Genomic DNA, 26,065 nt, shown 5'->3' with positions numbered 1-26,065 from the left:
TTTTTGTTTTTTTTTGTGAGGGTGACAGGAAAGCAGCTGCAAAACCTGCACAGCAACAGAAAGAGTAGGAAGGCTGGGGGTTTATCGTGTCCCCTCTAAGGCCAAACAGTTTTCTTTTTTGTGATCATTTTAGGGAGGGAAAGAGAGAGAGAGCAGTTGCTGTAATACAATCCCCAGGAATACTTTGTTAAACTGACAATGATTTTTATTCTGCTAAATCCTTGACCTCTGATACCTAAGAGCCTCTTCCCTGAAAGGCTCAGAGAGGCATTTGTGAGGGTGAGCATGTAGAGAACTAATTCCCTCCAGGAACTGAACCTGAGGGCAGCTCTCCCATGTCACACCAAGAGGATTTTCCCTCTGGAGCCCTTTCTGAGTCAGACATGTGCTGCAGGGCTTTGTTCACCCTGCAGGAGTTCACACAAGCAAAAGGTGCCTCTGTTTGCTTCCTGAAGAATAAACCAAGTGGTGAATCAGCCAGAGACCACAGCTTTCTAATTAAGTGTTTGTTAGCTCTAGGTAAACTTGAGCCACTCAGCTGGAACCTGGGGCTTCGTTTCTGGAAAGGAGACATTTCTTCCCTGGGTCTCTGGAGAAAGGGCAGAGCTTTGTATTGCAGGAAAGGCAATTTTTCATATCAGGGAATGTTTGTTGGAGAGTCAATTGATTTCTGGTTGTATTAGCAGCTGTATGGTTTGTCCACACATAAGTGCCTGTGAATCTCTGGTGACAGAGAAAATGTGCCCTGCCTGGTTCCACCCCAAACCCAGCCTAGAGCTCCTCAGCTGTCCCCTTCTCCTATCTGGTCACCCTCAAATATTCCAGCTCCTCTCCCTCCTGCTAAAAGTCAACTGTCCTCACAAGGGTCACTCTCCAAGCCCTGGATCTGGGATTCTCCTGCCAGTGGGGAATAAAAGATGAGGAGGCCTCTTGGGAATGAAGTTTGTGTTATTTAGGATACTGGTCCCACATTAACCACCCACCTCTCCAGGTTCTTTTGTCCTTTTTGTCTTGACACCTTCTGCTGTGCTCTACAGCCAGCTGACTTCTCTTCCCTTTAAAGATGGCCCTGGGTGAAAGCCAGCCTGGAAAACAGCTGGATTTTGTCTCATGCATGCACTAAAGTATTGGGATGGGATGCAGAGACAGGAATCTGTGTGGAAATGAGGTGTAATTGTTCTTGTGGATAAACATTCCTGATTAAAGACACCTGTATTGAAATTCCCAGGTTGTGTCACGTTTAACTGATATTGAATGGCCCCCACTTATCAACCACACCTTGGTCTGATCCTTGTGGGGTACCAAAATTCAACATCCTTGCTAATTTGTTACTTCTTTCTTTCTTTTCTTTCTTTCTTTCTTTCTTTCTTTCTTTCTTCTCTCTTCTCTTTCTCTTCTCTTCCTCTCTTCTCTTCTTCTCTTCTCTTCTCTTCTCTTCTCTTCTCTTCTCTTCTCTTCTCTTCTCCTCTCCTCTCCTCTCCTCTCCTCTCCTCTCCTCTCCTCTCCTCTCCTCTCCTCTCCTCTCCCCTTCCCTCCTCTCCCTCTCTCCTCTCCCATTCTCCTCTCCCTCTCTCCTCTCCCCTTCCCGTCCTCTCCCTCTCTCTCCTCTCCTCTCCTCTCCTCTCCTCTCCTCTCTCCTCTCTCCTCTCTTTTTTTTTTCTTTTTCTTTTTTCTTTTATCTTTTTCTTTTTCTTTTTCTTTTTCTTTTCTTTCTTTTTTTCTTTTTCTTTTTCTTTTTCTTTTTCTTTTTCTTTTTCTTTTTCTTTTTCTCCTTTTTTTTCTTTTTCTTTTTCTCTTTTCTCCCCCCAGGGCACCCTGCAGAAGTTCGTGGACGACCTGTTTGAGACCATTTTCAGCACTGCCCACCGTGGCAGTGCCCTGCCCCTGGCCATCAAGTACATGTTTGATTTCCTGGACGAGCAGGCAGACAAGCACAACATCCACGACCCCCACGTGCGGCACACCTGGAAGAGCAACTGGTGAGTGAGAGACACAGCCCAGCACTGCCCAGTTCAGCCCAGCACAGCCCAGCACAGCCCAGTTCAGCCCAGTTCAGCCCAGCACAGCCCAGCACTGCCCAGCACTGCCCAGTTCAGCCCAGCACAGCCCAGCACTGCCCAGTTCAGCCCAGCTCAGCCCAGCTCAGCCCAGCACAGCCCAGCACAGCCCAGTTCAGTCCCAGTACAGCCCAGTACAGCCCAGCACAGCCCAGTACAGCCCAGCACAGCCCAGTACAGCCCAGCTCAGCCCAGCACAGCCCAGTACAGCCCAGCACAGCCCAGTACAGCCCAGTTCAGCCCAGCACAGCCCAGCACAGCCCAGCACAGCCCAGTACAGCCCAGCACAGCCCAGTACAGCCCAGCTCAGCCCAGCACAGCCCAGTACAGCCCAGTACAGCCCAGCACAGCCCAGTACAGCCCAGTATAGCCCAGCACAGCCCAGTACAGCCCAGCTCAGCCCAGCACAGCCCAGTACAGCCCAGTACAGCCCAGCACAGCCCAGTACAGCCCAGTATAGCCCAGCACAGCCCAGCACAGCCCAGTTCAGCTCAGCACAGCCCAGTACAGCCCAGTTCAGCCCAGCACAGCCCAGCAGCCCAGCACAGCCCAGCTCAGCCCAGCACAGCCCAGCTCAGCCCAGTTCAGCCCAGTTCAGCCCGGTACAGCCCAGCACAGCCCAGCACAGCCCAGCACTGCCCAGTTCAGCCCAGCACAGCCCAGCACTGCCCAGTTCAGCCCAGCTCAGCCCAGCTCAGCCCAGCACAGCCCAGCACTGCCCAGTTCAGCCCAGCTCAGCCCAGCTCAGCCCAGCACAGCCCAGCACAGCCCAGTTCAGCCCAGTACAGCCCAGTACAGCCCAGCACAGCCCAGTACAGCCCAGCACAGCCCAGTACAGCCCAGCTCAGCCCAGCACAGCCCAGGACAGCCCAGTACAGCCCAGCACAGCCCAGTACAGCCCAGTTCAGCCCAGCACAGCCCAGCACAGCCCAGTACAGCCCAGCACAGCCCAGTACAGCCCAGCTCAGCCCAGCACAGCCCAGTACAGCCCAGTACAGCCCAGCACAGCCCAGTACAGCCCAGTATAGCCCAGCACAGCCCAGTACAGCCCAGCTCAGCCCAGCACAGCCCAGCACAGCCCAGTACAGCCCAGCACAGCCCAGTACAGCCCAGTATAGCCCAGCACAGCCCAGCACAGCCCAGTTCAGCTCAGCACAGCCCAGTACAGCCCAGTTCAGCCCAGCACAGCCCAGCACAGCCCAGCACAGCCCAGCTCAGCCCAGTACAGCCCAGTACAGCCCAGTTCAGCCCAGTTCAGCCCAGCACAGCCGGGTACAGCCCAGTACAGCCCAGTTCAGCCCAGCACAGCCTAGCACAGCCCAGTTCAGCCCAGCTCAGCCCAGCTCAGCCCAGTTCAGCCCAGTACAGCCCAGTTCAGCCCGGTACAGCCCAGCACAGCCCAGTTCAGCCCAGCACAGCCTAGCAAAGCCCAGCACAGCCCAGTTCAGCCCAGCTCAGCCCAGTTCAGCCCAGTACAGCCCAGTTCAGCCCAGTACAGCCTAGCACAGCCCAGTTCAGCCCAGCTCAGCCCAGTTCAGCACAGTACAGCCCAGCACAGCCGAGTTCAGCCCAGCACAGCCCAGCACAGCCCAGTACAGCCCAGTACAGCCCAGCACAGCCCAGTACAGCCCAGCACAGCCCAGCACAGCCCAGCACTGCCCAGTTCAGCCCAGCACAGCCCAGCACTGCCCAGTTCAGCCCAGCTCAGCCCAGCTCAGCCCAGCACAGCCCAGCACTGCCCAGTTCAGCCCAGCTCAGCCCAGCTCAGCCCAGCACAGCCCAGCACAGCCCAGTTCAGCCCAGTACAGCCCAGTACAGCCCAGCACAGCCCAGTACAGCCCAGCACAGCCCAGTACAGCCCAGCTCAGCCCAGCACAGCCCAGGACAGCCCAGTACAGCCCAGCACAGCCCAGTACAGCCCAGTTCAGCCCAGCACAGCCCAGCACAGCCCAGCACAGCCCAGTACAGCCCAGCACAGCCCAGTACAGCCCAGCTCAGCCCAGCACAGCCCAGTACAGCCCAGTACAGCCCAGCACAGCCCAGTACAGCCCAGTATAGCCCAGCACAGCCCAGTACAGCCCAGCTCAGCCCAGCACAGCCCAGCACAGCCCAGTACAGCCCAGCACAGCCCAGTACAGCCCAGTATAGCCCAGCACAGCCCAGCACAGCCCAGTTCAGCTCAGCACAGCCCAGTACAGCCCAGTTCAGCCCAGCACAGCCCAGCACAGCCCAGCACAGCCCAGCTCAGCCCAGTACAGCCCAGTACAGCCCAGTTCAGCCCAGCACAGCCCGGTACAGCCCAGTACAGCCCAGTTCAGCCCAGCACAGCCTAGCACAGCCCAGTTCAGCCCAGCTCAGCCCAGCTCAGCCCAGTTCAGCCCAGTACAGCCCAGTTCAGCCCGGTACAGCCCAGCACAGCCCAGTTCAGCCCAGCACAGCCTAGCAAAGCCCAGCACAGCCCAGTTCAGCCCAGCTCAGCCCAGTTCAGCCCAGTACAGCCCAGTTCAGCCCAGTACAGCCTAGCACAGCCCAGTTCAGCCCAGCTCAGCCCAGTTCAGCACAGTACAGCCCAGCACAGCCGAGTTCAGCCCAGCACAGCCCAGCACAGCCCAGTTCAGCCCAGCACAGCCTAGCAAAGCCCAGCACAGCCCAATTCAGCCCAGTTCAGGCCCAGCTCAGCCTAGCACAGCCCAGTTCAGCCCAGCTCAGCCCAGTACAGCCCAGTTCAGCCCGGTACAGCCCAGTACAGCCCAGTTCAGCCCAGCACAGCCTAGCAAAGCACCAGCACAGCCCAGTTCAGCCCAGTTCAGCCCAGTACAGCCCAGTTCAGCCCAGTACAGCCTAGCACAGCCCAGTTCAGCCCAGCTCAGCCCAGTTCAGCCCAGTATAGCCCAGCACAGCCCAGCACAGCCCAGTTCAGCCCAGCACAGCCCAGTACAGCCCAGTATAGCCCAGTACAGCCCAGCATTGCCTACTGGGCTGGAAGGAGAGCAGAGGGAAGTGTTTCTGGGATCTGGCTGCTGGGGGAGATGAGGACCCTGGTGAGGGGCTCCAAGGATGAGGCTCAGTCTTGCCAAGTCAATGGAGAAGCCAGAAGATCCCAAAATCTAAAGGGTTTCATCAGGGATTGAGCACTTTTGCTAAACAGGTCCCAGTTTGCCATGAATTACATGGAAATGTCAGGATTTGGGAGGGATTTGATGAGGAACAATGAAGTTTTTAATTGCTGCAGTGCCCAGGATCACATAGGAATATATCTAGGGAGGCATGGGAGAGGATTCAACACCCCTGGCTCCATCTGCACTGGGTGCTTTAATTCCCAGCCCTATTTCTTTGCCCACACAGAGGTATCTCAGGCCAGCTGAGAATTTTAAGGTACCCAAGACATCCTCAGAGGATGTGGAGCACCCAGAGGAGACTTGTACCCTCCTGGGGGGCAGCTGGAGACCAGGAGAGCATCTCCAGTGGCACAGAGTATTTAAAGGGTCTGGAGCTGGATGTGAGCCTTCTTTGGAGTGACAAAGGGTGACATCAGTGGCAAAGTGTGACATCAGCCCCTGCTCCAACTGCCAGCTCCTCCTCATCCCTGCAATGGGACAGCAGGAAAAGCCAGGATCTGTGGAGAAAAAGAGAAAAACCTCCTCTGTGCCGATCTCCCCGTTGGAAAGAGCTCCCTCCCCTTCTGTGCAAACACAGGGACTCTAAAAGGAGCAGCAGAGGAGAGCCATGGGGCTCCCAGCTCATGCATTTTTTTTTTTTTTTCCTTTTCCCAGCCATGCTGTTGGCAGATCGTCACAGCGCCGGTGACATAAAAAAAGAAACCCCATGCACCAAAGAGGCTTTCAACTAATGAAACATTAGCATATTATTAACATTATCTGCGGCACTAATCTGAGGCTGATTGCAGCCACTCAGCCTAAATGAGCAGGAGGTTTATTTAAAGGGGGGAGGGGGGAAGGCAGAGTGCCTGTGTTTGTGGGAAAAGGGGCAGTGTGAAGAAATCTGTTCAATCAGATCAAATTAACTCAAAGTCACATCACAGGGCTTCCTTATTACCAGGCAGGGACACGGTGGCCCATCCCCTCCCCACAGCCAGGCACACAAACACACACTCTGCTCCTCCCCATGGCTGTGCCTGTCATCCAAAAACCTGCACAAGGGCTTCTGCAAGGCTCACTCATCCCCCCAGGGATGATTCTCCATTCCCAGACTAAACTCCCACAACTCCATCATGTCTCATTGCCATTTTTTTACTTCTGGGACATCCTTTCCAGAGAAGCTGTGGCTGCCCCATCCTTGGATGGTTGGGGCTTGGAGCAGCCTGAGATAGTGGAAGGTGTCCCTACCCAAGGGTGGAGAACTGGATGATTTAAGGTCTCTTCCCACCCAAAGCACTACATAATTCTGTGTTTTCCAGCATCCCCCTCTTCTCCTGAGCTTGGCTGGCAGGATTCCCTGTGTGGGGCTTTCCTTACCTTTGTTCTGTGGTTTTGCTGGCTCAGGAGAACACAGAGAGGTTTAGGAAAACACGGTGTCAACCCTCTGTCAGAAAGGTTGTTACCCAAAAATCTGTCAGACTTGGAGATTAATTTTTTACAGAGTTGTGAACACAACGAGCAAATGGGAAGAACTGGGGAGTTCATCCTCAATATCAGGAGAATTTGCCAAGCTGCAAGATGCAGAGAGTGAAGGCAGAATTAACAATCTGCCTGTGAGAGAGACAGGAGGTGGGCTCTGTGCTCAGTGACACATCCCAGTCCTGGGCCATGATCACTGCACTGCATTTGCCCTGACAAAAAGGCTGGAGGCAAAGGCTGGAGGTATCTCATACAAGGTACCTCGGGGCATCCCATACAAATGAGCTGCTCTTTGGAGAAAAAGGGGGAAAAAATATAAAGGGGGATTGCAAGTGGAATAACATTTCCTTGGTTAGGGCAGATATATTTTCATATCAAAGGCTGTGATACATGTTTCCCAGTTCCTTTTTTTTTTTTTTTTTTTTTTTTTTGCCTTGAGGCAATGGGGTTTTCACTGTCATATAGCAACTGCTTCTTGTTTGGGGTGTTGGGATCATGTACAGGTTTGGGCTGGAGCAATGGAGAGTGGCAGGACATGGTTATAGCACACAGGACACCATGTGTCCTGCCTGTCTTCCCATGGGATTGCTGTGAAAGCCAATTCCTCAATGACAAATGGATGGAATCACAGAATGGTTTTGGTTGGAAGGGACCTTAAACTCATCCAGTGCCACCTCCTGCCATGGGCAGGGACATCTCCCACTATCTCAAGTTGCTCCAAGCCCTGTCCAAGCTGTTCTTGGACACTTCCAGGTATCCAGGGCCAGCCACAGCTTATCTGGGCAGCCTGTTCCAGTGCTTTATAACCCATACCATAATAATTTTTGTGTGTTCAATGCCTGTCTTCATCTGATGGAGCAACCAACAGGGTCAACTTTCCACTGCAACTTAACACAGAGAGATTCAAAGTGTTTGTCATCACCTAAATTATACTCCTAATAATTCATGGGCACCTTCAACAAGATTGTATTGACTTGGAGACTCACAAAATCTGCCTTGTAAGGATAACAGGGACAAAAGGTGACATCTCTACTTTCCCTAGGCTAGGGAAAGTAGACATCTACTTTCTACTGGGGAAGGAATTCATTGCACAGCAAAGTTCATCCCAGAATCTTCATATCCCCACCGTGACCTTTGGTTCCCACTTGCTGCTGGGATGCCACAGAGCAAAGCCTGTGAGCTGCCACTGACTGTGTCGCCTCTGCCTCCCCTCCTGCAGCCTGCCCTTGAGGTTCTGGGTGAACATGATCAAGAACCCGCAGTTTGTGTTCGACATCCACAAGAACAGCATCACGGACGCCTGCCTGTCGGTGGTGGCTCAGACCTTCATGGACTCCTGCTCCACCTCCGAGCACCGCCTGGGCAAGGACTCCCCCTCCAACAAGCTCCTCTACGCCAAGGACATCCCCAGCTACAAGAACTGGGTGGAAAGGTGAGTTTCAGCCGTGGGATGGTGCAAAGTGACACACCAGGCACTGTTTTGTGGGTGGAGGTAGGAGGCAGCATTGCCCCTGGGGCTTTTTTCTCTTTGCTTTTTTGCTGAGTGGAAATCTCCATGTTGTTCCCTGGTGCCTTGCAGCAGAGATGGAAATTTAATTAATGGTGAGAGCTGAAGGTGTTTGCTATCTTTGTTTCTTTTGAGGAGAAGCTCTTGAGAAGGGGCAGAGGGAGGAAGAAGGGGAGGTGGTGTGTGTGAGCCCTGGGAAGCATCCAGGCTTCTCAGTCTTTCCACACTGGCCTGAAGTGGTGTGCTGCTCTCAGCACTGTTGTGACAGTCCCCACACTGCCTGGATCCCAAGGGATTTACAGTTATCCCCCAGCAGCTTCCCTTGGAGCCTCTTCTGTGCTTTGAGTGAGATGCAGATGACTGACAGGCTGCTGAGTGAAGCTCTGCAGGTATTTTATGTCAGGTCAGAGGTCTTTCCAAGCATTTTGTCCACACTTCCAAGACCTGTGGCTGTACTTCAACCTGCTGTGCCGAGGGTCAGTGCCTGGCAAAGCTGCTCCACAGGGAATACAACCAAAACCTCTATTCCTGCAGCGTGTTGGGGCTTCAGTTTCTGTAGGGTTTCCTCCAGCACAAGCAAACAGCACATCCTGTTCTTCATCCAGCAGGAGCTGTGCTTTGCCTTCCAATATTCTGCACTTGCCTGGTGTTATTGACAGGTTTGGGAGCTGCACAGATGGGGAATGGTTGCTGCTCTGTAAATACAAAGGCGGGTTTATCCTACAGCTCATTCCTGTGCACTGCATCCAACCTTCAGCAATGATTCCTCTGGATGACTTTGATACCACATCCTGCAGGTTGTGCAAGGCCTCTGCTGCTGCAGACACCTCTGCCTGTGCTATAAATCCCTGTATTGCCTTTGCTGGGGATGATTTTCTCTCATTTCATGACAGGAGTGCGGCTGATCAAAGAGCTCCGTCCCCTACTCACACGAGGCAGCGTTTTTCCAACAATTCTCCCATTGGTCTGTGATTTGCCTGGACAATTATTTTTAGATGTGGTTAAACACTTCAGCAAATGTCGTTTCTAGGCAACCTGCAAGGCTCTTATGAGCTACCTTGCTTAATTATGACCTACTTTTGGTACCGTGTCCAAGTTTCTTAGTGTGGATTGAGGCTGATTGCTGGGTTGACCTGGATAATGAAAAGCAAGTGTTGGAGGTTCCATTTAGAAATCAAGTTTGTTCCAACAGTGACCCAAAGGTGTCATTCTCTAGTGATGATTTAGCAACAGTCTGTGTGGTTGGGTGGTTTCTGTGGACAAATAATGTTTTCCATCTCAAACTGGTTGATTCTGTCCTGGGAGATGCTGCATTTGAGTGACAAACTGAGGTATTGAAGTGGAAAATGGGATATTTCCTTATGCAGCAAACGCCTTTTCTTTTAAAATTTCTTTTCCCTCTGGATAAACAAAAGGCTGCAGCTTCCATTTTGGCTTTTTCCAGTAATGATTTCACTTTACAACTTTTTGGAGCTAAATCCTGGTGCCCAGTGATCTTCAGCACTAGGTGCTGCATTTCCTTGGAAGTTTTCCCAAACAACTGGGTTTGCAAACGAGGTACATAACACCTCCTGCTGCTTGTAAACAGCCCTGGATTCCTGTCCCCAGCATGTGCTGGGTTGTTATCTGCACTGATGTCTGACAACTTGAACTGAAGCCCAAGGGGAGACTGCAGGTTTTGGAATATGGTTAGAGCTTCTTCCCTGCTTTTATTTTTGTGTGTCAGTTCCACTGACTCAAGGCAGTGGCACCTGGATGCTGTGGGAGATGAAAGAAAAAAGCCTATCAGGGATGAATAAAATATAATTTGAGTTCTACCCCGAGCTAATGAATTCCTTCTCTCCATTCTGCAATTGTGCTTTGAGGGAGTTTTTCCAAACCCAAAGGCTTCCAGGGCTGGTTGGAGCTATTTCTGTACTCAGCATCAGCTGGAGGTGGCATCCTTCAAGACCACTAGACTTCTTCAAAGAGTGAACCAGGAGATAAAAAGTCAGAGAGTTTAAGAAGTGGTTGAGTGAATCAGAAGAACCTGGAATCAAACAAACTTCTTTGACAAAGATTAAACCCAGTGGTAGATTGCACCCAACTTGAGGCACTCTGGATCAAAACATTCCTGGATTTAGAGGTCTGGGAATGGAGCTGAGCTGGGTTACTCCAAGCCATCCCTTTGAAACCTCTGGTTTCTTGGTGTGGAGCTTTTAGGACTCACAAAACTCAGAGCAAGGAATGACCTTGGCATGAGGAAGGGGCAGGGATGAAAGGACTTCCCTCCAATCCTCCAATTTTTGTTTTCCACCTAGGAATGTGCATTGGGAAGGGAATAGTTACAGCTCCTGACATCACCAGTGGTCCACCCCACAGGGTGGTCAACTGGAAATTTGATTCCAACAGATTTCAACAGCAGAACTGTCAGGAATTTTCACTGCTTTTACTTTTTTGTTTGGCTTGTTTTAGTGTAGGATTTTCTCATGTTTTCAGTTACTTGTTTGTGATGAGTCAAGTGTTGCCTTCAGAATTGGGATGCACGACAATGACTAAAAAATTTTAAAATTTACCAATTTCTGCAATTTCCTGTTGACTTAATGGAAAACTATATAAGAAATGGACATCTTCCATGACATTTTGAGAGCTTGGTTGTTTTAGTGCCCATTTCTATAATTATTCAAGATAATGGATTTGCTGACAGCAGCAGCAAAAAAAATTATTGTGCACCACTTAAATTTAGTTGATGTTCCCTGCTCTTTGCAGGGAGTTTGGACTAGATGACCTCTAAATGTCCCTTCCAACCCAAACTATTCTGTGATTTTATGATAGTCCTTTTATAGCATTGTTGGAAGCAGAGGTGGACTCTGCCTGCTGGAACAATCCAGCTGAGAAATTCTGGCTTTTGGGAAAAACCAGGTTCACTGTTGAAATGAGACACCCAGAGCTGGAAAGCTGGTTAAAAAATGTCCCAGTGCAGCCACATCTTGGATTTCTTGCTGCAGAACATGAAACCTGATGAGGCAGCACAATTAACCCAGGAAATTGGGACAGGCTATTTGGCTTTTGTTGGAGCCATGAAGAGTCAGGCTGTAGTTCTAAAACAAAGTGGAGGCTTTTCAATTATCATTATATGAGTCTATTGAAAAAAAAAAAAAAAAAAAAAGGAGAGGAAAAGAATAGTAACGGTAGAGCAGAATATCATCTGACTTCAGTTAGTGAAACTCCATAGGCTCTGCTGAATTTACATTAGAGCAGCTTCAGATCTGCATCTTTTCAAGTTTACTTCAAATGTCCCCTTTGAGCCTGGAAATCTGGAGAACTTGGGAGCATTTGATGCAATCCCCAAGCAATACAAAGGGGAGCCTGTTCTAATTGGGACTGTCTCATTAGCATTCAACACCACACTGAAAAATGACAAAGGGCTGTGGCTGACCTTTCATTTCTCTCCATGCTGCCAAGCTTATGATAACACTTGTTTGAACTTCATTAACACCATTTAATTGCCTGCATCACAATCAATATGATGTTTCCCTACCGGAGCTTGGCACGGAGGCAAGGATGTGGGAGACTGGAAAGGGGCAGAGCACAAAAAGCAGAAGTCAAAGAGTTTTTCCAGTTCACACTGGTGCCCAAAACACCTGCAGGGCTGCAAGGAGAGGATCTGGTGCTCTTTTTTCCTCCTCATCCCTGCAGGGACTCAGTCTCCTTTTGGCTGCTTATTGTGCATTGAAAAGAGCCCCTCTAAGAAAAACTTAAAGTCAATGGAGACATCACAAGTGTTCTTAACTAAAGAGTCATCCAATGAAGACCATTCACAATAGGCTTGCCAGGTTCAGGATCAAAAGAAGTTTAAAGTGATCTGATATGTGTGATTCAGAATTATAACATTTGCATTTTATTGTGTTAACTTGGGTGCAAACAGTGCCTGACATACCTGGTGCTACCCAACTCCTGAGGCTGTGATCTCATCTACTTTTTTCTTTACGAGTACAGAGACTTTTAGGATAAGGGGGAACAATTTTGAACTAAAAGGGAGAAATTTGAGACATTTGGAAGACATTCTTTACTCAGAGGGTGGTGAGACCTGGCACAGGGTGCCCAGAGCAGCTGTGGCTGCCCCTGGATCCCTGGAAGTGTCCAAGACCAGGCTGGACAAGGTTTGGAGCATCCTGGGACAATGGAAGGTGTCCCTGCCATGGCAGGGGGTTAGAATTGGATGATTTTAAGGTCACTTCCAACCCAAAACATTTCTGCTCTGATGATTCATGAAGCAGCTAACATTTGCACCCCATTAGCCTTTAGATGTCGAGGTCTAGATCTTGTTAGGAAATGCTTTACAAGAGTGTTTGAGCCTGTACCCACTTGGGATTTCACCCACCCAGTGTCTCAGCTTGGGCTTTCAGGGCTCTCAAGCCCCTAGGAAATCTCTGCTTGTGGTGTCTGTTGGCCACTTTGCAGCTAACTTTAGAAAGAAACACAAACTGGACTAGTTTAAAATAGTAAAAAGCTGCATGTACCCTAACACTGTGAGTTATTGAGGTTCTTAGGAGAATCTCTGAGGGCTTTAAAAAAAGAGCATCACAGGACAGGTGCAAATCCTGGCTCTACTTTAAAAAATGAGTTTTCTGTGCCCCCTCTCTCTCTGCTGGAAAGGAGGCTCAAGAAGAAGCATAGCAAAGGTCAAGGCAGGGGGTGCTGTCAGTGGAGATAACAAAAAGCAGCGCTGGAAGGGGCCTCAGGAGGTCACCCCGACCATCTCCTGCCTCAGGGCAGGATCAGCTCTGTCTAAAGCCTTTCTGACAGATGCTTGTCTACCCCTTCCTTAAAGGCCTCCAACAACAGAGCCTCTGCTGTCCTCAGGCAATTCATTCCCGTGCTTCCCTGTCCTTCTCATCAGAGTGTTTTCCCTGCTGGGCAGCCAAAATCTCCCTGGCTGTAATTAAAGCTCAGGCATCCCCAGGGCAGGGGGTACAGCTCATTCCCTGCCTCTCTGGGGCAGATTTTGGAGTATCTGAAGACTGCTTGCTTGTCTTTCTTCACTTCTCATCTCAAAAAAATAAAATAAAAAAATCCCAGTGTTTTCTCATCACAGTGAAAAGCTGTTTTTACACGTGCAGCTTTCAGCTGGCAGGATGAAAACGTGTCCATAGTGGAGGGTGCAGCCCCACACATCCTCTGTCTGAGGTGGTGCTGGGTGATCTCCTGTCCCTGGGCACCAATTCACCCCCCAGCCCTCGAGTCAGTGCTGCCCATCAACCTCCACTCCTTATTCTGAGGGCAGAAGCTGCAGGAAAAGCCACCAACAGGCAAAATAAAAGCATTGCCCTTTCTAGGGCTTGCACACACAGCCAGAACTGTTCCCTTCAACAGCTTGGGTTGGAAGGGACCTTGAAGGTGATCTCATTCCACCCTCTGCCATGGGCAGGGACACCTTCCACTATCCCAGATTGCTCCCAAGCCCCATCCAACCTGCCCTTGGACACTTCCAGGGATGGGGCATCCCCAATTTCCTTTGGGCAGTCTATTCCAGTGCCTCACCAGCAGCTCAGATGCTTCCCAGGAAACTCAAACTGCTGTTCTGCGTCCGTGCAAGAACTGGCAGCATCTCCTTGCACTGCTTCACAGCATCCCATAAAAGAGCTGGTTGTTCCCAGCTTTCCACCAGCCCTTCCCTGCTGGAACAGGATCCAGATCCCTTTCACACACCTCTCCCTCCTCCAGCGGTCTGGGTACAGCCGGCTATTGCATAACCCTAATTATGTTATTGCTGTAATTGCGTCTGCCGTCTGCAGCACATGGATTCGTTACAAGCTTTTCATATGCTAAAATGATTATTAATGAGTGCAGTCCCATCCCAGCGACAGACAACAGCCATGACAAAAAGATCTTTTGGAAGGCAATTAGCTCCATGCTAAGCTGCCTAAACCATGGGCTGTGCTGGGAAATTTCGGGCTGGGGAGGAAGCACTGGCAACGTGGCTTTTCTATTCTCTTTTGATGAGTTAATGAGTTACTGAGCGGCAGCAGGCACAGTCATTCTGGTGAAACAGCTCCACTAAGGAGCCTCTCCCCGTCGGTACAGAGGGAAAGAACATTTATCCCTGGATAAACAGAGGACAGAATGTATTCCCAGGTCGCTGTGATGTATGCCCAGGTCACCGTTGTGTCGCTTTCCTTGGGAAAACAAAGTGAAACAAAATAAAGCAAAACGCAAAACAAAACAAAACAAAAGGCAAGCCAGGGACAGATGAGGTTGGAAGGAACAAGAATAATTATTTTTTCGGTAAAAGAGTACCAGCTGTATCCTGGTACATCCCAAACCCTTCTCCATCCACCGGGGCAGTGGAGGGTCTCCAGTTGAAGGCAGCTGGGGTGAGTTGCTGTGCTCCTGATACCTGTGAGGACACATCCCATTCCCTGTTTGTCCTCACATCCTCCATCTGAGCTGGAGGGCTGGAATGATGGGCTTACCCCAGTTCCTCATAATTTTAATTGCTTATAAAGTCAAATGAACAAATTTCCTGTGGTCACATCAGAGGGTGAAGAGCCTTGAGGTGAGAATAGAGGGTGGTTCCTATGAATACAGGGAAACTCAAACACTGGATCTTTTGATCTTCATCTGAGCATCTTCTGGAAACAGCTGTGGAAGGATCCACTGGAGATGAGAAAAACTGGAGTAGAGAAGCAAATGTGCTCAGGATTCTCACTCTTGACCCTTTGGAGGCAGGTGAAGATAAATTTGCTGCTTTGTTTCCCTACATTTCTGTCTCATTCAGAGAGAACAGGGCTCAGTGTTGTGCTCCCAACCTTCTGCTGGCTGTGGAATTGAGTCAAAGGCGTGTCCCTATCTCAGGTGAGACCTCCAGAGCACCTCTCTGCCCCCAGCACTGCCTCCCAGCCCACTGCTGGTGCAGGAGCTGTCAGCTGCAGGGTGATGGCAGCACCACAGGCAGCCTTGCAAATTCCAGCAGTGCAAATGCAAGGGCCTCTGGGGTTTGGTGACAGCTTCTCAGTGGCTTTTTGCATTAGGGGTATGCAAATGGCAGAGAGGCTCTAAGTACCTCTGAGGATCTGGGCTGGAATCGAAGGTAAATAAAGACTCAGCAGGGATGTTGTCATCTCCCTGCTAGGATGCTTTAATACACACATTCATCATTTCTTTAGAGAGCACAGTGATGGCTTCATTAGAAACTCTTCTGCATAAATAAGTCACTGGCCCATGGCAGAATTTGGATGGAAGGATATTATGTCTTTTTACTCATCTAGACTGGGGTGTTGGTACATGTTTGTTTCCCCTTCTTTTTCTTTTGTTTTTGACACAAAATACCTTGGTTTAATGGGAAATGACTGTGTGATGCCAGGGAACTGAGTCTGGGGGAGACCAAGATACTTTGGTGGGTGCTGTGCTGACCCCAGAACACTGAGATCACATCCTGGGAATCTGTCATGGCCAGAGCCCTGAGACTCATTCCTGAAACTCAGACCTGTGCATCCCATCCCTGGCTCCAGGGAACATTTCCTGCTGCTTTTCCTTGTTTGGATGAGTCATGGGAATGTTGTGCTGCTGGGGAATGATCTCTGCAGGGCTGGAAAGAGGGATGGGGAGCTCTCAAACCCTTGTGAGTCACAGATTCAAGAGTCTATGCTACCAGGTGGAAAGGAAACAGGACAAACTTGGAGAAGGAGTTGAGAAGTGAGTCTGTGCTCCAATTTTTGGGAGCACCCTGTCCCTACACCCACTCTCCTGCCACAGCCCAACCAGAGAGGAAAAGGGGAATTTTGACTTCTTGTCAGAGCCAGACTGGCACCTCTGATTTCCTCCACCAACCCCATTTATTTTTGCTGTGATGAGCCCCCTTCTCTTCTCATTTCACCCATCAGAAGGGTTCCTATCCAACATTCATGAGGAGCTGCTCTCTTTTCAGGTGCCATAAATCAATGTATGTCACTGCTTTGCTGCCTGTTTTCCCCACAAGTCTGTGAAATGTGCTGGTGGCAGGTGAATTTTTTTTTTCCCAGTGCCAAGGCACACTTTGCTTTTTGACCATAAGATTCCTTGTTCTTTGACCCTGAGATTCCTTGTTTTCTCATCCATGTTGGATGCCACCAATTCCTGATGCTTCCCTGGTGCAGCACAGATCTGATCTTCTCCAGCAGGTGATGCCAAGACCTGTTTAAGTTTTCCTGGGAGTGGTAATGGTCTGAGACATATTTATTCCTCCTGCTCAGCATCTTCTCCTGGGGGCAGTTCTGCAGGACAGGGCCTCCTGGGATTTCCAGATGCTCACTTTACTCACAGACAACTGTCCAGGTCCACTTGGGGACAGAGGGTCAGGCAGAGTGTAAAGAAAAACAAACTCACACCACTTTTCACTGGAGCACTGGGAATGAGAAATATTTAGACCATGGGACTGAGTTAGACTAAGATTTCTAGCTGGTTCTAAGCCCAGAAGACAGAATGCCAGGACTCCAGGGAGAGTGATGGTTTTGTGCCTGCTGGAAGTTGCAGTAAAATTAATGAGGTTTGCACGAGTTTTTATGGTGAAACAAAGTTTAGCTCTGCAAAATGTCAGGCAAGAAGGACCTCTGCCTCCTGTGCCTCCCTCTCCCAAGGATTACATCAACATCCCACCCCCAAAACAGGGATCAGCAGAGACTGACCCATTGCAGTAAATCAGGGTGGGATGGAAGGGCACCTCCAGGTCTGGAAGGGTTTCCCCCCAAGCTCTTGCACTGCTCTGCCTTCCACAGGACGCTCCACCAGCTGCTCTGCCACAGAGTATTTTCCCACTCATCCACCTCAAGGATCCTCATCACACAGCACTTCAGTGTCCAATTTCTCTGCAGTGGCAAACAGCCTCCATCTCAGCAGGTGTCTCCACGCTGTTTACAGGACACCTGTCAGCTCTTTTGGCTCCCTGTCCCCTCTGCCTCCTAATTATAAAATTGTGGATTGCTGCAGCTATGGGCTTTTTTTTTTTTTTTTTCTTCTTCTTCTTATTTTTTTTTTCCTTGTGCACAAAATGTCAAATTGCAGAAATTAAAAATGTAAATGATGGTGTCTAATTAACCAGTTGACAGCAGAGCACAGCTGCGAGTGACAGTGACTGATTACCTTCTGCAAACCTTGTCCTCCAAGACCTGCCTTACCCAGGGGAGGAAGGACATCAAAAATAGCAACTTCCTTAAAGAGACATCATTCTGCAGATGAAGCCTGCTGGGCAATGGCTCTGGGAGAGCCAGACCCTGTGGATAAAGCCCCAGTCCTCCTGAGCTCCAGGGCAATGCTGTTGACTCCTAGGAAAAGCAGATTTTCCCCAGTCAGACTGGACTTGAATGCTGTTGCCATAAATATCAGGCCAGCTTAAAATATGGGGCAAAAAGGAGATGCTGAGCAGAGAGTTGTTGGGACAGACTGGGTTGAGTGGGGAAGGTGGGTGATGTTAGCAGTGGGGGCAGATGTAGTGGTAAGAATGGTGCAAGGAAAAATACAAATATTTTGGGTTTTTCTGTGCATGGGAATGAAATCCTGAGCTCTCAGTGGGCAGCAAGGGGTCTCTGGGATGAGAGGCAGGGCAAAAAGCCCTTGAATGTCTGACAAAGTGATCCAGATTCAATCCAGCTCCTATTGATGGCACAGGAAAAGTTTACAGGATACTCTTTGTAGCTTCATTCTCAGATTGGGATGAATACAACACATGCCTGGTGCTCAGGATTCGTTCTCAGCCATTTCCACTTTGGCTAGGTCACCTTTCTTGCTGTAAAAGAAGAGCATGAGCAGTATTTCACTGGGGAACCAGAAAAGCCCAGCACTATATGTGGCTTTTTTTTCTCCTTTTTGTTTGTGGATTTCCCTCCTTGAGCTTCTGTTCTTCCCCTTGTCCTGGTTTGAAGGACAGGTGTCTGCCAATAAAGGCAGGATCCTCTCTTTGAAATGGAGAATATAAACTCCCTTCCTCTAAATTATTATTATATCTTTGAAATTAAGGGGTTCTCAGGCAAATATGTGGGAATTAGGAATAACAGTTCTTTACTAGGAACATTAAAATAGAAATGCAGTATTACACAGAACAATCCCAACCCCTGCCAGAGTCAGAATCCAAGCTGACACCCGTCAGTCAGTCAGGGTGTTGGCACAGTCCCATTCAATGGTGGCTGCATCCTCCTGCAGGGGCAGATGTGGTTCAGCTGGAGCAGTGCTCCTGGAGAAGGTGCAGTTTCCTCTGAAGGTGCAGGGATGATGTGCAAAGGTCTGGTTTTCCTCTGGAATGCAGTGGGAAGAAGGTCCCTTGGTGTCCAAAATGTCAGTTTTTATCTGGGTAGGAAAGGCTTGGCTCCTGCCCTGGCTGGAGCATCTCCCAGTGGGATGATGGAATTTTATCAGTCATGCCCTAGGACTCAATGGCCATGAACAGGAGATATCTCCTGGAGGGAGGATGGGCTGTGGGAAAGATAAAGATGATTGCCCAGCTGGTTTAAAGATGGCCCATGAGCAGATAATGTGTGCCAGGAGATCAGGGTCACTGCCCCAGCTGGTTTAACAGATGGGGACAGAACACACATTGCTGGGCACACCAACCCAACACACCCCTCAGGGAACACCCCTGTGTTTGTGCCCCTCAGGTACTACTCAGACATTGCCAAGATGCCAGCAATCAGCGACCAGGACATGAATGCTTACCTGGCTGAGCAGTCCCGCATGCACATGAACGAGTTCAACACCATGAGCGCGCTCTCCGAGATCTACTCCTACGTGGGCAAGTACAGCGAGGAGGTGAGAGCCTGGGGACACTTCTGGGGGGCCAGGGGACAGCCCACCCATCCCTCAGTGGGTCACTGATGCCTCTCTGCATCCTGGATGGGAGGGGGAAGGATTTAAGGAGTGAGAAGCAATGCTTAGGGTTTGGAATGGGATGATCTGGGAGTTTGGGTCTCCTCAGTATTATTTTTGTCTCTATTGTTCAGTCAAGCTCAGCTGGTTTGAAGTAGTTGATGGTCAGATGTTAACTCACTGCAGAGGAGCCCTACATGAGTTTTACATCCCAAGTGGCCAAAAGTTGCTTATGGACTTGGCCCAACATCATTCCAGATACCCTAAAACACCCCAAAATGGTCCAACACAGACTTTAAAGTGTCCAGCATGGTTCTATGAATTGAAGGCCATATGAGACCCCTTAGGGCATCTCAAGTGGCATGGCCAGGTGATGGATAAACTCAGGAATAAATAACTGATCTCCAAGATAAGAATCCATCTGTTTGGTTGCAATCCAGAGGTCTGCATTGAGTCAAATCAAACCCAAACTCACTGTCTAGTTCCCTCCTGGCTCACTGACCTGCCTTGCATGATCTAAGCTAAGCCTGGGACAGAGAAAGCTAAACCTCCTCTGCTGCTCTAAGATGCTGGACTCAGTCATTTTGGGGAAAGAAACCAAAATCCCTATCACTTCTTCCTCTCTCCTTTTCCAGATCCTCGGAGCCCTCGATCAAGACGACCAGGCTGGGAAACAGAAACTTGCCTACAAACTTGAACAAGTCATAACCCTCATGAGCATAGACAGCTGAGAACTGTCCTGCCAGGGACACCCTGGGAGGGATAAACCAAGTCGTGCCTCACTCAAGATCATCATCTTTACCAAGTGCAAGTTTTGATGGGCTGTAAGCAGAGCCACCCGAACAGCGCTCCTCTCTCTCTCTCCCCCTCTCTCTCTTTCTTTTTTCCTTCTCTTTCCAAATGGACAAAGCAACAGTGCCCCAGGGGTTAAAAGAAAAGACTGCAGAGGAATCTTGGCTCTGGGGCCTTGAAGACATTCGGGTGGAGCTCTCCTTTTCACAGCTTCCCCTCTGCCTTTTGCCCTAGAGAGAAACTAATGAACACACACAAAACCCCACCAACCCTCCCCCAGCATCACATCCTCACTCTGCAGAGGTGAAACTGGGAGGTAACTTCTGTCATGCTGCTTTAACTGCCCTCCAAGGGCTGTAGCCTCTGGAGAGGACATGGAAATGAACTCAGTATTACTCAAGTGTCCCCGAGGGGAAGGCAGCCTGCCTGCAGGGCTCCTGGAGGGCAGAGCCAGTCCAGCTCCTCTCCTGCAGAGCCATTGCAATTCTATCTCTTGATAGCGACCCACTGGGAGAGGAGTCCCAAAAATGTCCAGAGCAGGACAGCTGGGGCTCATCCTGCCTGGGATGCTCTCCTGGGGCAGGGAAAGGGTCGAGAGGGGACAAGGAGACCGATGCTCCCCTGCCCATGTGTTCCATATGGTTCTTCTTATTTTTCCAAGAGCCGCGTGTCCCGCTCCGTCTTTCCCGTCGTGTCCTGTTGGTCGTAGCACTGCAGCAAAACCTTCTCTCTGCTCGCTGGCATCCTGTCTGTGGTGCTGGTTCTGCTTGTCCTGGCAATGGAGAGCACAGCATCACCCTCCTCATTCCCACCCCGGCTTGGAAAGCAGGAGCCACAGCCCTCGGTTTGTTCCAGGCAAGGAGCTCAGCCTCAAGAGAAGAACTAGAAGGATTTTTGGGGTTTTTTTTCTTTGCTTTTTTTCTTCTTTTTAAGCTGTTCTTTCCATTTTGTTTCCTCAACTGGAACACAGCTGTTGTTTTCCCACAGTGGAATATCAGAGGGTCACTGAAGTGCTTGCTGTGAAGTGAGGTGGTGCACGGTGCTGATGGTAAAGCCTTCCTTCCAAGCCACTCCTAAGAGGAAATGTCACCACACATTTTGGAAGGAAATCTTGGAGGAAATCCAAATGAAACACTGCAAATAATTCTTCTACCTAGATCCCCCAGCCGAACTGCCTGTCTTCTGGAGGTCTGTGAACTGCTGTGAGCCCATCTGCCTTTTGGTGCCAACTCCTGGCCTTTCCCCTTCTCCATTTCTGGAACCAACAGGCCTTGCTGAAGGCACAGTTGCTGCCTGGGAAGGATTTTATCTCTCTTTGCACTTCTTATCCCTTCAGGGATTGCTGTCACCATGGGACAATTGTGGGGGACCACCCTGTCCCTGCTCAGCTTCTCCAGAACATCTCAACTTGCTTCATGGCCAACCAAAGGGGAGTGAGCTCCTGCATCTCTTTTGCCTTCAGCTGTTCCATTCACACGGCCAGCCTGGATAACACGTGTGGAGAACCTTCCTTGTACACCAGGGAGGCAAGAGCTGGGTCAGCATTCATCTCCCCAGACATGAGCAGAGCTCCCTGGCAGATGGAGTGGCTGGAGAGTGAGCCCATGTCCACCTCACCCCATCCTCAGAGCCACAGCCCGGATCTGCTTTGCACCTGGGGGGAGGAAGGGGTGCAGGCAGGGTGTGTGAATAGATTACAGAGCTCTTTTGGGTTTATTCCCATCCCTTGATATCAAACCAGAGCCTGAGTGTGTGTGAGGGGGGATGTGGTGCAAGCAGGAGTCAGCCAGCGGGAGGGTTTCCTGCAGCCAAGCAGATACACACGTAGGCGAGTCCAAAACCACCCAAAGAACAGCAGTCCAAACCTGGACATGTCTGTGGGGAGAAAATCACCAGATTCACGTTGAAACAGCAAACTTAGGGACACGTCTTGGTTTTAAACCCCCAGACATTTCTCTCTTGATTACAATTCCGATTATTTTGTGCGTGTGCGTGTGTATCTGTGTGCGCGTGTGCGTTCCTTCCTTCTTCTGTTTGGTTTTTTTTTTTTTTGGTTCTGCTTGCTTTCTGTTGGATTGCTGAGCTGATGGACTCATCATGCACCTTATGGACATCTCAGCAGTTTTAAGAGGCCTGTGCATTGGGGATGGTTTGGGTTTGGTTGGTTCTGCCATGGTTCTGTTGATCCATTTTAGTAACGTCGGCGCATGTTCCAGATCCATTGATTATGGCTGTGAAAGTGGGAAGTCCCACCAGAGCCAGTGGTAAGGAAACGACAGCAAACAACAACACAAACACAGTATTTTTTATAAGTACGCAAACTTAAAAAAAAAAAAAAAAAAAAAAAAAAAAAAAAAAAGGGAAAAATTTAAAATAAAAAAGGAAGAAACCAAAGGTTTTGACAAACAAAGTGCCACAAAAGATAAATATGGACCCTATTGTCATGCCTTGTACTCACAGCTGGATGGTAGGAGTCTAAGGACAAAGAGCTGGCTTGGAGGGAAGTGGTTATGAGTGATGGGCGATCCTGCCTGGACATGCGCACATGAGAGGAAGAAGAAGCTGTTTAACAAAAAAAAAAAAAAAAAAAAAAAAAAAAAAGGTATCAAAATGAACTGGTGTGATCCTGCACTGTTACTGAAGTCAGAGGAACACCACAGGGGAAATCTGAGACTCACCCTGTTTCTTTTCGATGTTTTCAGGGCTGTGTTTTTGGTTTGTTATGGTTGTTTTCCATGGTTGTTATTTTATTTCTTCTTGCTGGTACGGAGTTTTTCATCTGTATATTATATATATATATTTTTCGAGAAAAACTTGAACACCTCAGAGACACTGAGAATGAAACACTTAGGGGAAATGGGAAGCACCAGGAGATTGGTGTCTTAACCCTTTCCAATTTCCCATTTAGGCATTTCTGCTTTCTCTCCACCCTCTTCTTTCCCCCATGCCCAGGATTTGAAAGAAAATCTGCGTTTTGCCTCTCTTTCATCTCCTCTTTGCTTTTTTTTTTGTCTTTCTGTTTCTCTTTATTTTGGTGTTTGAGCTGGATTTGCTTTTTTGCTTGGAAAATGTGCCAGAATTGTGATGTAAATGCGTGGGCTTCCTCCCCTGTCCCCTTCAGTGCCCTTCCCATTTCCAACCAGTGTCCCAGAATCCCCCAGTCTATGAGAAGTCTTGGCATCTTTCTTCCCAGCCTCACCTGTTGAGCTAACTATTTTTTAAGTGCATGTGAAATACAACTAAAAACAAAGACACAAGCAGAAGAATGAGCCCTACTACAACACGGATGCTTTCTTTTCCTTTGATTTCTTTTCCCCCACCTCCCTTTCCACACTTGACCAAAAATTCCTGATGAATAAGTAGTGTCCCACATTGTTTTCAAGCCCCATGGAGACCACTGGAGCCAAAGTTCCTAGAAGCCCATGGACAGGCTCCTAATATCCAGATTATTCCAGATGACAGGATGATCTTTATGGGTGTTTCTCAAACACTGCTATCAAATAATTAATGTTGACACCTGCAGCACCATCAGAAAGAGGGGAAAGGGAACTCATGAGGGCTCTCTGAGGTTCTATGGAGAGATGCAAGATTATTTTTTCACTGCAGGGTTTGCTTTGGGGCTTTGCCAGTGGGTTAGAGGAACAAAGGGTGAACGACCCCTCTGCAAACTCCTCATGCCCTCCCTGTGAGTGGCACTCAGCTGTTAGGACAGTGATCTGAGACCTGATCCACCACATCATGTGCTGGTGCAGACTGAGCCTTGCAGTGAACACCAGGGTGGGGAAATCTGTGTGTGTCTGAATGAGGTGTTGGAGATTGTTTGCCCCTCAAGAACAGGAGAATGATCGAGGAGAAACTTGGCCACCTTCCTCTTGTAGAACAGAATCACAGATTCATTTGGGTTGGAAAAGACCTCGAAGATCACAGAGTCTGAATGTTAAAACATGCCCCAGTCCTCCTCTTCCCACTCTTCATCCTGTCCTGAACATATCCAAAGGTTTGCTCCAACCCAGCACACACCAGCCTTGCTCCATTCAATAAGAGGGCTATGCCAATTTTCATCCCTGTACTGTTACCACTGCAGTTGTCTTATCTTGCATCTTTGACACTGAAGACCATAAAATTTATTGGGTCATGAAGAATATTTACCAGCAGAATTTTGTTTGGTAATTGCTTAGATTGAAAAGTGATTACCAAAGTTTCCTGATCTTGTGCATTCACCCACAGGAAAATGTTTGCCAGGAAGGGATAGAGACCAAGCAAATCAGATAATTGTTATTATTTTTAATAATGCTGTTGAAAACTGATAGATCAGATTTGAAGAGTACAGTCAGTGGTCAGCATTCCTGTTGAGTTCCTTCTGGATTTCCTGGAGTCTGGGATGCCTGTCATATAAAAACCCAAGCACACAACAGCCAATATCAGAAGGACAATTGCTCAGAACTAAGTCATAACATGAAATGTAGATCTGTCCTTCCCCAAGACTTTATGAAGTGCTTTGGGAAGAGACACTGCTGTGTGGGAGACTCTTCCAAATAAAGATTGGAAACCTGGAAGGACTCAGTCCCTCCAGAGAGCTCTGCTAAGTGGGACACACATTTGTGTCTGCACAGAGGACACTCAGAATCACAGAACAGTTTGGGTTGGAAGGGACCTTAAAGATCATCTCATTCCAACCTCCCTGCCATGGGCAGGGACATTTTCCACTGTCCCAGGCTGCTCCAAGCCCTGTCCAGCCTGGCCTTGGACACTTCCAGGGATCCAGGAGCAGCCACAGCTTCTCTGGGTGGCCACACAGCCTCAATGATTCCAGGAAAATTTGCTCTATGCATTTGACAAGTAATGAGAGTTGTCCTCCAGAGCAGGTGGAGGTTTTGGGGTGTCCTAACTGTTGCCATCCAAACTTGGTGTGCTCTGGAGCAGGAAATTGGTGAAACACGTGAACCTCAACATCATGGTGTGAACCTCAACCTCATGCCCATTCCCAGGCTGAATTTTCCTGCTTTGTACCAGTGCAGCTCCCATTTCAGGATAGTGTTTGGTCCATGGAATCCTGCAGTTTTCCCTTACCTCTGTGACTGTGCAATGCCATTTTTTCAAAAAAAAAAAAAAGTTGTCTTACTGGGAATAACTATTTTGTGGAGAATGCTTTGAAAATAGAGCTTGTCAACCGTGTTTTATTTGGGATGGCTCAGTTCTCTACAGTTGGAGAAGCACCCAAGGGGACACAGGCTTACAGAAAAAAAAAAAAAAAAAAAATTGTAGAAAGATGTCAAAAAACATTTATAAATGAACAGAATTTACACTTGGAAAAATAAACCCACCAAAAACCCAACTGAAGTTACAAAGCTGCTTAGTCTAATCAACCTGTCATGTGTGTGATTTCTGTTGTTGTTGTTTGTTCATTGTTCGGTTGGTTTTTTTGGGTGATTTTTTTGTTTGATTGTTGTTGTTTTTTTTTAATCTTCCGTTCTAAAAATGGAGAGTTTACCTCAAGAAATTCTTTCTGCTTGGAAACAGATCACCTCAAGGATGCTCACAGCAGAGAGCAGTGTGCAGGGAAGCTCAGTAAAGCAAATTGGGTGTGGAAAACAGAGGGAAAACCAGGATATTGAGGCTCTTTCAGCATTCCCTTCTCTTACTGGTGTGGTCTGGCATTCCCCAGTGGAGAAGTTGCTGTTCTTTTAGATAGACTGAGGCACAAGAGCCAGTTGGAGAAACTGAGGCACATGTCCAAGCTTGAAGTCCTTTCTGAAGTATCTTAAGAGAAACTTGGTGTTATTTAAACTTTCTATGCTGCTCTTTCTCCGTTCCCTGGAGAAATTCCACTTTCCAGCCCAGGCTGGGGTAAGGAAACAGAGAGATTAGGTGCTAGCTAAATGCTCCCAGTGTTTTCCCCAAGGAATTTGAGAGGCAACTGGATTATTTAAGGTCACAAGAGAGGCCCTTCCTTGTGTCTGACCCCATGTCTTGGACATACATGTGAGCCCAGAAGTCTCATTCTCTGTTTTGCAAAAGCTTCCAACTTAAAATCAATGGAAAGACATTTCCTTTCACCACAGTGTTACTAACAGCCTCAAAGAGATGTCAAGACAGCATTAGAAAGGAGGTTGGGATCCTTTTTCTTAGGTTGTTGTTGTTGTTGGTTTGATTTTCTTTTGAACTGATCCTAGTTAAAAAAAGAAAGAAAGAAAATCTATACTATTTAAATTGGAATCCCGTTGTTACTTGGTAAAGGCAAAGCTTCTGTACCTTTGTTATAATTAATTGTATACCTGTGTATGTAAATATAAGGCATTCCTATTTTGCAGTCCAGA

General features: G+C 48.8%; 1 protein-coding gene across 2 annotated transcripts in view; it reads left to right on the top strand.

Annotated features, from left to right (window-relative positions):
• PLXNA4 (plexin A4) overlaps positions 1–25,114 on the top strand; it is a 435,362-nt gene extending 410,248 nt beyond the window's left edge. For both annotated transcript variants that reach the window (XM_056482450.1, XM_056482451.1), the window contains exons 29-32: positions 1,810–1,979; positions 7,854–8,066; positions 18,749–18,899; positions 19,592–25,114. In XM_056482450.1, the coding sequence (XP_056338425.1) occupies positions 1,810–1,979; positions 7,854–8,066; positions 18,749–18,899; positions 19,592–19,687 (630 nt within the window). In that variant the 3' untranslated portion in view covers positions 19,688–25,114. The remainder of the gene's footprint in view (positions 1–1,809; positions 1,980–7,853; positions 8,067–18,748; positions 18,900–19,591) is intronic.
• The last annotated feature ends 951 nt before the right edge of the window (positions 25,115–26,065 follow it).

The sequence above is a fragment of the Oenanthe melanoleuca genome, chromosome 1A (assembly GCF_029582105.1).
Source record: "Oenanthe melanoleuca isolate GR-GAL-2019-014 chromosome 1A, OMel1.0, whole genome shotgun sequence".
NCBI lineage: Eukaryota > Metazoa > Chordata > Aves > Passeriformes > Muscicapidae > Oenanthe > Oenanthe melanoleuca.
The sequence above is the reverse complement of the archived record's forward strand: the minus strand, read 5'-3'. Positions and strand labels throughout refer to the sequence as shown.